The 12687-nt window shown below is 29.6% G+C and overlaps 2 protein-coding genes across 6 annotated transcripts; one reads left to right on the top strand and one right to left on the bottom strand.

Moving 5' to 3' along the window:
• On the bottom strand, nt 4336-7207 carry LOC109361343 (probable WRKY transcription factor 31). Of its 3 annotated transcripts, XM_019606806.1 has the most exons (7): nt 6882-7206; nt 6515-6589; nt 6230-6370; nt 5909-5950; nt 5579-5809; nt 5119-5232; nt 4336-4880 (listed from the first exon to the last, which is right to left on the bottom strand). In XM_019606806.1, exons 1-7 carry the CDS (start codon nt 7071-7073, stop codon nt 4362-4364), a joined length of 1314 nt encoding a protein of 437 aa, XP_019462351.1. In that variant the 5' UTR covers nt 7074-7206; the 3' UTR covers nt 4336-4361. The 3 variants fall into 3 exon arrangements, with proteins under 3 accessions (XP_019462351.1, XP_019462350.1, XP_019462349.1); XM_019606805.1 differs by having other exon boundaries at nt 5131-5232; nt 5579-5950; nt 6882-7207; XM_019606804.1 differs by having other exon boundaries at nt 5579-5950.
• On the top strand, nt 9589-12443 carry LOC109361342 (probable WRKY transcription factor 31). Of its 3 annotated transcripts, XM_019606803.1 has the most exons (7): nt 9593-9897; nt 10190-10264; nt 10409-10549; nt 10829-10870; nt 10970-11200; nt 11547-11660; nt 11899-12443. In XM_019606803.1, exons 1-7 carry the CDS (start codon nt 9706-9708, stop codon nt 12415-12417), a joined length of 1314 nt encoding a protein of 437 aa, XP_019462348.1. In that variant the 5' UTR covers nt 9593-9705; the 3' UTR covers nt 12418-12443. The 3 variants fall into 3 exon arrangements, with proteins under 3 accessions (XP_019462347.1, XP_019462348.1, XP_019462346.1); XM_019606802.1 differs by having other exon boundaries at nt 9589-9897; nt 10829-11200; nt 11547-11648; XM_019606801.1 differs by having other exon boundaries at nt 9594-9897; nt 10829-11200.

Genomic DNA, 12687 nt, shown 5'->3' with positions numbered 1-12687 from the left:
TATACGTACTAATTTCAATCATGATCATATCTGATATTTTAGACTAATACATTTTTTTTTTATTACGAAGAGTATCTCACTATCTCTCGTTCTTTTTAGGTAAGGAATTAATCATTTCCTTCTGTAGTTCTTGACTGTCCCTTACAATAAGTGTTAATCTTAAGAATTAAATCTTTAACATTTAGGTCATTCCGAAAATTTAGTAAAGTCTTGTATCATTAGATCAACACGTTGGTAAGACTAAAATACATTTGTCCAAAATATATATTTTACAAGTTGACTTATTTAAAAATGAGAGAAGACAATATTTACTTCGTGTTTGTTTTAATTGTTTGTCCATGAATACTAGGACATAAGATAAAATTAGGTAAATGATTTAATGTTTTCATATCTTCCTTTATTTTATCTTATTTAATAATAATAAATAGCATGATTTGTTTTCCAAATAATCAGATTTTCACATCAACATCAAATGAAATCAAGAACAAAATAACTATTATCAGGGATGAAATATGAGTGCAAATAAAGAGTTTTTAATTTTAAACAAAACCTCATATTTTTTATTCCTTTTAAAAAAATAACTTAAATAATCTAAGAAGAAATGGTTTGTGTGCTGCATTTTGAAGTGTCAACGTGAGATCTTGTTATAATTTATGATTTTCTATTAAATAAAAAACATTATAAAAATTGTGGTCGAAGAATTTGTCCTCTCATTTATATGGAAAATGGTGATTAGTAGATATAGCGGTGTGATTATAACTATTTATACTAAAACTCAACTTAAAACTTATGAATGTTGTTATTATATTTCATTTTCTAATTGGATTTGCATATTACAATTCTAAATTTCGTGTTTGGAGATGTTTTAGAATTAACATCATAATTTCAAGCTACAATCATGTGAATTTACAAAATAAACTAACTCATGATTTTTTCTAAATTTTGTTTTAGTTTTTTTTTTGTATTTCACCCTTCCTAACATGTTGGAATTGGGGGACGATTGAGAAAAAATATATAAATTGATAGTGTATGAGTTTTATACATTATCATTGTATTATTTGTCATTTATTTTTAATTATAATTCACTCTTCAAAAATAATAATTTAAATAAATGATAAATAATAAAATAATGATATATAAATTTTTACATTGATCATATATATATATATATATATTATGCTATAATAATTTTCACCTATTATTAAGTTAGGATGTTATTAATTTATATTTACTTCATTATAAAACTTTGAAAATAATGTTAAGCTCATAGAGATAAAGAGTTAAATGGAAACCTACTTGTTATATAAAAACTTATGTCCAAATACATATTTTGCATAAGATATCGAATGTCTAGAGACAACCTTCATTTTCCATTAAATCATTTAACTTACTCTATAATAATGATAACAATCTGATCATGTAGACTACACATTATTAAACTTATGGATCGAAACCCTATTTTTATTTCCATCCTTTGAGGCCTTGATCGATTTTTTCCTTTTCATTTTATGCGTTCTAAATAATAAATATCATTGAAATCGCATTTTATTAACGACAAAGTGTTGATATATATGGACCACACATGAGATGAAAATGATTTGATTGGTTTTGCGAGATGGAGATTATCATTAAAAAGACAAATAAGGTGCAAGATTCCGAATCTACAAAGGAATCATTCCTAGCAAACTATAAAGACAAAGACACTCACGTTTAGATTTTTACTTAATTCATCATCTCACAAGGGTTTCTTAAGAGTAATATCTAATGAGGAGATTAGATAATGAAGTCTCTTAATAGCCATAAAATGTATTTGTGAGATAATTTTAAAGTTTTTAATTTTTTTTCTTCCGCTCACAAACAAAACTAATAGTAATATCTCAATTTTTATTTTTCATTGATCCGCTATTTACAATTCACAGTATATAATTTTCAAGCAGTTTTTTTTTATCACTGACTTTAATTTGTGACAATTTTCTATCATCATTTGGAAGTTTTGTTATAGAGTGTATTTTACATAAAACTTCCAAGTCATATAATTTTTTTGGTAAGGATCATATAAATTTTCTCTACTTTTATATGAAATTTTATTTCTATTTAGTGATCTATGTGAATCCTAACCTTATATGAAAAATTAATAAAAAGTATTTGAGCCTTTCACAAAATTTAGTTTATACTTTAGACTTTAGCATTGTAAGTTCGGATAAAATTATGACACGAGTTTATTAACTGAATATACTAATCTTAAGTATTAAATGTAATTTTGCAGCCCGTAATAAACACCTCTTCTTTTTAAGTCAAAAGAATTTTTAATTAAGCCGACAATTAGTGAAATTTTCATTGGAAAAAGACAAGTAGTGGTATTTTAAAATAATTTTTTCTTTAAGATAATTAAAAAAAGAACACGTATCTTAATGTTTTTACCCGTTACTAGACTAGAAGATCCATAAAAGAATAAACATTATAACTTCAAAAAAACAACACAATTAGAAGCTGAACATTTTGTTTTGCCTTTTGCAATCATTATTAAATATTTAAAGTTGAAGTTTTGGGTTTATTGGGGCAACAATTCTAGACTTGAGTTAGAGTTAATATTCTCTCCATTAATAAAGAGATAAATAGCATATAATAACATTTTTATCTATATGTTTATCATGGAATTATATTTTTACTATTGAAAAAATATATATAAAAATAATCTGGTCACTTACTTCTTTATTAATGGAGATAATAATTGTTCATCAGTTATAGCAGCCGAGGAGAAGGAGGGGGACACAATGAATTCTATATTTTCTATTGCAAACTCCATTAAAATATTTTCCCTAATTAATCCAACCAATCATTCATTTTGATATATTTTCAAATAGCAGCCGCCAACTATGACAATATAATATTTTCCAAAACCTTTAGATCAGAAGAACATGATTGATTCATAATATATATGTGTAATCCTGTTATGTTATATGTGTTTTAGTCTCTTAACAATTATAAATTATCATATAATTATATTGGTCTACATTGAATGCATTTACTTTTTTATTTAATAATGATAGAGAAGTTTCATAGCAACACTTCCCATTTGAATGGAGTGATTTGAGTCCACATCAATAAAAAAACAGTATTTAAACTCTCCCCCTTGTAAATTAGCCAACTTTCATTTACATAATCTTCAATTCATTTTAGATTTCTGGGATTTTAATTTTACATTTGAAAATATGATGACGATAGTGATAATGTAATGATGGTGTTGTTGCTATTAAAACTTTTAATACTTCCAAAAAAAGAGCAATTTAATTTTATTAAAAAACTGGTTGTCACTCAGTCAGTTTTTTTGGAGGATGAATCTTGAATATGTGAATTCATTAATAAATAAAGTATCATTTTTTAATATATGTTGCTTTCTTTCTTCATGTTTTAAAAATTCTAGTACACTTCCAAGCATATGTTAAAGTTTACAGGGATAAAATTAGATTACATGATAAATTGATGCTGCTCTCACACAATACCAAACTTACTATATGTTATTTTTAGAAATTGTATACCATTATTTCTTTTACGAAAAATTGCATAAAGTCCCACTAAGCATTATGTATTTTGCCAACACTCACCATTTACTACTTATTAACTAATAAGTAAATCATTAAAATTAAACTCACTGGTAACATTGTAATAATGTAGGTTAGTAAACATTAATGTTCAGAGAAAATTATCATCAAAATTTAATAAGTTGATAAGTAAATAAAATTGTGAGTTAAAAGTGGTTAATACAACACCATTGATATATATATATATATATATATATATATATATATATATATATATATATATATATATATATATATATATATATATATATATATATATATATATATATATATATATGTATTTTGAATCATGTTTCGCCCAATAATATAGTACCACATAATGTATATTATACTATTGGGTGTGACAAGATTGGAAACATCTTGGGGTAGGTGATTTCATCTTTGACTAACTACCAAAATTGCAAAAAGTATGGCAATAAGTAAGATGGAAAAAGTGAAAAGCATGGTATAGGACCATTCTTCTCCTTTCCATTTTTCTATTATTGAAACTGTGAAACCATTCTACAACGTTTTCAATACATCCCCTTATATAAGACTATTGGTGTGATTATATTGATAAAGGACAAGAGAACTCAATCCAATACAATAAATGGATTAAAAACATAGACCAACTGATAAGAATCAATTCAAACCCAATTTAAGATTATTACTTTTATGACTCTTCCGTTCTTTACAAGTGCCAAATTATGTTAGTCCAGTAACTCTTGAACTTCTAGCTTGGTTCAAAAAATGAAACCAAGTCGCGAACATAACCGAGTCTTATGCGTTATTGCACTGCTGATCTCCACTTGTATTATAGTTACCATTGTTGTTTGGATGTGAAGTTCCAATGATAGATGTTATAGCAGCCACAAGAGCTGATGTGAAATTGGGGTCTGCTGTGATAGCAGCCGTAGCTGCATTAACAGTGTCAGTAAGTGATGGATTAACTGACATAAACTTCTCAGACAGAAGTGGAGCTAGGAGGCTAAGTTGGTCCCTTTGTAACTGTGATGAGGAATTGGTATCACTTTGTTTAGTGAGATCTAATGTAATAGTTGGAAATGGAGCTGAGGCAGAAAGAGTAGCCATGTTGTTGTGTGAGCATGGAAATGCAGCACTTTCTAATATGGTTGGATTAATTAGGCCATCAGCGCTAGGCATTGATCCTGAAAGAAGCATTGATGCTGCTGCTGATGTTGTTGATGCCATTGCCATTGCAGTTGGAGGGAGTGGATGGTTATGTTGCCCTTCATAAGTTGTGATCAACACACTCCTATCTTCACCACACCTTTGTACCTATAAAGAAATTACATAAAATCATGAGTAGTATATTTTTTTGGTTTCCTATATGTATCCTCATACCGGACGCAATCCTGTCCGAGCCGGGAGCATCCATAGGTATATGAGGCTAACTCTCCCAGCAGCGGGTATTTTTTCCATCCACAAGACTCAAACCCAAAACTTTGCTTAAGGGGAATCAAACATGTACCACTTGAACGTAAAAGAGGGTAATTAAGTTTGATAGAATGTATACTTGTTTTCTTACTGGACAACCAGTACACATGGTGCAACGATAATAAGCTCGTGGACATGGATTCCCTTTCGCCATCTTCTGCCCATACTTTCTCCATTGGCATCCATCTGCTATCTGTAATCAAATTAATATGATCCAAAATCATATTACCATAGCTGCAATTATATATATATATAACACATAAATTTATGTTGCAGTTTCATGACACAAGAAAGCTATGCAGCATCACATACATAAACTACTCTCCTTTTATCAGAAAGCTAGCTAGGTTGAATTTGTGAGTAGTTAAAGGTGACGACCCTATTTCAGATCATAGACTTCTATTTTCTGATATAGTTGCAGTGGACACATGAGTGATCATGAATGGTTAGATCTTATCTTATCATCATGTCCCTAAAAGCAAAACCTAAGGTAGGTCTTATTATATATTAAGTAGCTGTGCTGCATACTAAATACTAACCATTGAAGATTCTGATCTTGTTCGAACTGATACACGAGCTTTCTTGATGATTGCCATGGTTTCAGATGCTTGATCAACATGACCCATTAAAGAATTCAACTTAGGAACTTTGTTAGAGAGACACCCTTGGAATGCTTGGTCACCTGGATTCTCCTCCATTGTTCTTGCTTTTGAGCTATTATCCTTAGTTGGTTCCAATGCTTGAACAGTATTGCTCTCCATCAACTCAATCATGCTTTTGCTTTCTCTTAGTTTGCTTCCCTCTAAATATTGTTGGAAAGCCTTATCCCTTTCAGAAAAACCACCCATCTCTAAAAATTGCCTTGGAACCATACCTTCTTTCTTACCCTTCTTCTCTATGGCTTGGTCACCCTACAAAAACCACTACTTAATATGATTCACCTTTTGGATAACAAATACCTTTATATTAATTATTAGATCCAACATCTTGATATTGTTATTTACAATTTTTTTTGGAATATGAGTGTAACTTCAATTTCATAACCTACACTTGTGATATCTGCAATTGTTAAGAGGATAGTTGCTAAACAAAAAGAACAAAAGGATAGTTTGTCCCTTAAATTTAACATTTAAAGGGTGCCTCACAATGAACTCTACCACTTTTTATTTTGAATGAGTTCAAAGAATTACCCTATTTCTATGCTGTGTCTGCATCAGCTTAATAAGTTGCATGTGTAGGGCATTGTAGTCATTGTTGACTTGATCAACCAGCACTCTCAAACGATGATTTTCAGCATTCATATCGTGCAATTCAGCTACCAATGCAGCAAGCTATATATCCATAGCAAAAAAAACTTTATCTTATATATATATATCCGATTAAATATGCTGCATGTTAAATAAAAATTAGAGTAATGATATTTAAAAATAAAATATTACACAGTAGGGTTTGCACACATGCACTATTAAACTTACCTCATTTCTCTCATCCCCGTATTTCTTTATTGATCTTTTGCCACCCGTATTCTTCATTTGTAGATCTAAACTAGTCTGTAAATTAAGAAGGAGAAGAAAATAAAACTACCTCATAATTATTGTTAAAAAATCATTCAAATAAATCTTAGGAATTATCCTTAGGTAATTAGAAAATGGAGAAACAAAGAAAAGAAACTAGACATTAGTGATCACATTTTTATTCTCCGAAAATGCACATGAGTGGTGCTATTTATAGGACTATAATAATCATGTATACGATCATAACTATAAATCAAATCTTAATATAATCACTTAATCAAAACAGATCATATTATATATATATAAATATAAATAAATATTTGCTTACATCTTCACTAAGCTCTATATGCTGCACCATTTTATGATGATCATCATGGCTCTTTTTCTCATTATTCTGAGCAAAGAAATCCACCTCATGCAAGGGTAGTCGTTTCTCACTAAACGACATGACTAGTGAATTAGAATGTGAGGCAGTAGAGTCATCACCCAAGGCAATGGCATCATTCCATGTAGCAGCCATGTATTTTATACAATATAAGCTTGCATTTTTGTGTTGCCTTTGGACATATATATATATATATATATTAGAGAATATATTCCTGTTCTTGAGGAAGAAGAAAGTGGTTGGATCAGTATCAAAGAAGTGTTAGAGATTGTTTTCATTTTAAAAGAAGGGGATGGAGAGAAATAGAGAGATGCAATGGACTCGGCAACAAAAAGGGTTTTGACTAAGACCAAATATTGTATGAGAAATTAGAGAAGAGACTTAAATAATGAGAAAGATTTGAGAAGTGAGGTAAGATGGTGCGTAAGTACCCACATGTCATTTTTCTATAAGCTACAAACAGATAAATAATTACTTGAAAATGACACAGGCTTGAGCTTGAGACAGTCTTGTCATAAATAACAACAACATCAAGGAAAATGCATTTCTATAATATAATAACTGCTATTTATAGTGTGTATTAAGTTAAAGACATATGAAAGACTTAGAACAATTCTATTAACATAATTGTATTTTTATAAACTCAATTTTGAGAGTTGTAATTAAGAAAAACTACTATCATTTTATCTATTTTGTTTGTTTCATCTTATCATTCTTAGTTTGATGGTGGATTTTTAGGTCGATTTATTTTCTTTTAAAAAATGTCGTGGAACATTATTATGCACTATCTTTTTATGCAAAATGTTGGGCTAATGATAGGTAAGATTGAATTTTCAAGAGATGTTCCTTGTCATATGTATCAGTTCAAGTTCTTAAAGAAATGATTATTGGAAGGAATAATGAAAAAGAATTAGTTGTTGATTAATAGAATATAAGAATTTAGCTTAGTTAAAAAATAAATAATTATTAATATAGATAATTTTATTTGTTGTAATAAAAAATTCCAAACTAATTCTTCTAGCTCCTTACTTATTGGTTTTCTTATTTGTTATTGGTGAACACAGGATGTAGTTTTTTAAAAACATAAATTAATAAATGAATAGAAGAAAATTTATCTACTTCTACTATTTTAGGATTTGCTCTTTTTCTTCTTTCTCGGTGAACATATTGTGTAGTATGTTAAAAATAGGTAACTAAAAGAAAGGGAAGAGTCTATAAAATCTTTTGCATGTAGTCAACTTTATCAATTTTTGCCAACTAATTACCTCTTAAACTTTGTATATTAATAAAATTGGTCTTTATATAAAAATAATATTAAATTAATAACAATAAATTTTTTTGTTATCCATTTTATTTTAATTTTGAACGTTAAGGTTGTTGTTAATTAATTTTATTATATATATATATATATATATATATATATATATATATATATATATATATATATATATATATATATATATATATATATATATATATATATATATATATATATATATATATAATAAAATTAATTAACAACAACCTTAACGTTCAAAATTAAAATAAAATGGATAACAAAAAAATTTATTGTTATTAATTTAATATTATTTTTATATAAAGACCAATTTTATTAATATACAAAGTTTAAGAGGTAATTAGTTGGCAAAAATTGATAAAGTTGACTACATGCAAAAGATTTTATAGACTCTTCCCTTTCTTTTAGTTACCTATTTTTAACATACTACACAATATGTTCACCGAGAAAGAAGAAAAAGAGCAAATCCTAAAATAGTAGAAGTAGATAAATTTTCTTCTATTCATTTATTAATTTATGTTTTTAAAAAACTACATCCTGTGTTCACCAATAACAAATAAGAAAACCAATAAGTAAGGAGCTAGAAGAATTAGTTTGGAATTTTTTATTACAACAAATAAAATTATCTATATTAATAATTATTTATTTTTTAACTAAGCTAAATTCTTATATTCTATTAATCAACAACTAATTCTTTTTCATTATTCCTTCCAATAATCATTTCTTTAAGAACTTGAACTGATACATATGACAAGGAACATCTCTTGAAAATTCAATCTTACCTATCATTAGCCCAACATTTTGCATAAAAAGATAGTGCATAATAATGTTCCACGACATTTTTTAAAAGAAAATAAATCGACCTAAAAATCCACCATCAAACTAAGAATGATAAGATGAAACAAACAAAATAGATAAAATGATAGTAGTTTTTCTTAATTACAACTCTCAAAATTGAGTTTATAAAAATACAATTATGTTAATAGAATTGTTCTAAGTCTTTCATATGTCTTTAACTTAATACACACTATAAATAGCAGTTATTATATTATAGAAATGCATTTTCCTTGATGTTGTTGTTATTTATGACAAGACTGTCTCAAGCTCAAGCCTGTGTCATTTTCAAGTAATTATTTATCTGTTTGTAGCTTATAGAAAAATGACATGTGGGTACTTACGCACCATCTTACCTCACTTCTCAAATCTTTCTCATTATTTAAGTCTCTTCTCTAATTTCTCATACAATATTTGGTCTTAGTCAAAACCCTTTTTGTTGCCGAGTCCATTGCATCTCTCTATTTCTCTCCATCCCCTTCTTTTAAAATGAAAACAATCTCTAACACTTCTTTGATACTGATCCAACCACTTTCTTCTTCCTCAAGAACAGGAATATATTCTCTAATATATATATATATATATATATATGTCCAAAGGCAACACAAAAATGCAAGCTTATATTGTATAAAATACATGGCTGCTACATGGAATGATGCCATTGCCTTGGGTGATGACTCTACTGCCTCACATTCTAATTCACTAGTCATGTCGTTTAGTGAGAAACGACTACCCTTGCATGAGGTGGATTTCTTTGCTCAGAATAATGAGAAAAAGAGCCATGATGATCATCATAAAATGGTGCAGCATATAGAGCTTAGTGAAGATGTAAGCAAATATTTATTTATATTTATATATATATAATATGATCTGTTTTGATTAAGTGATTATATTAAGATTTGATTTATAGTTATGATCGTATACATGATTATTATAGTCCTATAAATAGCACCACTCATGTGCATTTTCGGAGAATAAAAATGTGATCACTAATGTCTAGTTTCTTTTCTTTGTTTCTCCATTTTCTAATTACCTAAGGATAATTCCTAAGATTTATTTGAATGATTTTTTAACAATAATTATGAGGTAGTTTTATTTTCTTCTCCTTCTTAATTTACAGACTAGTTTAGATCTACAAATGAAGAATACGGGTGGCAAAAGATCAATAAAGAAATACGGGGATGAGAGAAATGAGGTAAGTTTAATAGTGCATGTGTGCAAACCCTACTGTGTAATATTTTATTTTTAAATATCATTACTCTAATTTTTATTTAACATGCAGCATATTTAATCGGATATATATATATAAGATAAAGTTTTTTTTGCTATGGATATATAGCTTGCTGCATTGGTAGCTGAATTGCACGATATGAATGCTGAAAATCATCGTTTGAGAGTGCTGGTTGATCAAGTCAACAATGACTACAATGCCCTACACATGCAACTTATTAAGCTGATGCAGACACAGCATAGAAATAGGGTAATTCTTTGAACTCATTCAAAATAAAAAGTGGTAGAGTTCATTGTGAGGCACCCTTTAAATGTTAAATTTAAGGGACAAACTATCCTTTTGTTCTTTTTGTTTAGCAACTATCCTCTTAACAATTGCAGATATCACAAGTGTAGGTTATGAAATTGAAGTTACACTCATATTCCAAAAAAAATTGTAAATAACAATATCAAGATGTTGGATCTAATAATTAATATAAAGGTATTTGTTATCCAAAAGGTGAATCATATTAAGTAGTGGTTTTTGTAGGGTGACCAAGCCATAGAGAAGAAGGGTAAGAAAGAAGGTATGGTTCCAAGGCAATTTTTAGAGATGGGTGGTTTTTCTGAAAGGGATAAGGCTTTCCAACAATATTTAGAGGGAAGCAAACTAAGAGAAAGCAAAAGCATGATTGAGTTGATGGAGAGCAATACTGTTCAAGCATTGGAACCAACTAAGGATAATAGCTCAAAAGCAAGAACAATGGAGGAGAATCCAGGTGACCAAGCATTCCAAGGGTGTCTCTCTAACAAAGTTCCTAAGTTGAATTCTTTAATGGGTCATGTTGATCAAGCATCTGAAACCATGGCAATCATCAAGAAAGCTCGTGTATCAGTTCGAACAAGATCAGAATCTTCAATGGTTAGTATTTAGTATGCAGCACAGCTACTTAATATATAATAAGACCTACCTTAGGTTTTGCTTTTAGGGACATGATGATAAGATAAGATCTAACCATTCATGATCACTCATGTGTCCACTGCAACTATATCAGAAAATAGAAGTCTATGATCTGAAATAGGGTCGTCACCTTTAACTACTCACAAATTCAACCTAGCTAGCTTTCTGATAAAAGGAGAGTAGTTTATGTATGTGATGCTGCATAGCTTTCTTGTGTCATGAAACTGCAACATAAATTTATGTGTTATATATATATATAATTGCAGCTATGGTAATATGATTTTGGATCATATTAATTTGATTACAGATAGCAGATGGATGCCAATGGAGAAAGTATGGGCAGAAGATGGCGAAAGGGAATCCATGTCCACGAGCTTATTATCGTTGCACCATGTGTACTGGTTGTCCAGTAAGAAAACAAGTATACATTCTATCAAACTTAATTACCCTCTTTTACGTTCAAGTGGTACATGTTTGATTCCCCTTAAGCAAAGTTTTGGGTTTGAGTCTTGTGGATGGAAAAAATACCCGCTGCTGGGAGAGTTAGCCTCATATACCTATGGATGCTCCCGGCTCGGACAGGATTGCGTCCGGTATGAGGATACATATAGGAAACCAAAAAAATATACTACTCATGATTTTATGTAATTTCTTTATAGGTACAAAGGTGTGGTGAAGATAGGAGTGTGTTGATCACAACTTATGAAGGGCAACATAACCATCCACTCCCTCCAACTGCAATGGCAATGGCATCAACAACATCAGCAGCAGCATCAATGCTTCTTTCAGGATCAATGCCTAGCGCTGATGGCCTAATTAATCCAACCATATTAGAAAGTGCTGCATTTCCATGCTCACACAACAACATGGCTACTCTTTCTGCCTCAGCTCCATTTCCAACTATTACATTAGATCTCACTAAACAAAGTGATACCAATTCCTCATCACAGTTACAAAGGGACCAACTTAGCCTCCTAGCTCCACTTCTGTCTGAGAAGTTTATGTCAGTTAATCCATCACTTACTGACACTGTTAATGCAGCTACGGCTGCTATCACAGCAGACCCCAATTTCACATCAGCTCTTGTGGCTGCTATAACATCTATCATTGGAACTTCACATCCAAACAACAATGGTAACTATAATACAAGTGGAGATCAGCAGTGCAATAACGCATAAGACTCGGTTATGTTCGCGACTTGGTTTCATTTTTTGAACCAAGCTAGAAGTTCAAGAGTTACTGGACTAACATAATTTGGCACTTGTAAAGAACGGAAGAGTCATAAAAGTAATAATCTTAAATTGGGTTTGAATTGATTCTTATCAGTTGGTCTATGTTTTTAATCCATTTATTGTATTGGATTGAGTTCTCTTGTCCTTTATCAATATAATCACACCAATAGTCTTATATAAGGGGATGTATTGAAAACGTTGTAGAATGGTTTCACA

Source organism: Lupinus angustifolius, chromosome LG11 (assembly GCF_001865875.1).
Source record: "Lupinus angustifolius cultivar Tanjil chromosome LG11, LupAngTanjil_v1.0, whole genome shotgun sequence".
Taxonomy (NCBI): Eukaryota; Viridiplantae; Streptophyta; class Magnoliopsida; order Fabales; family Fabaceae; genus Lupinus; species Lupinus angustifolius.
This window is presented reverse-complemented; position numbering and strand designations above follow the sequence as displayed.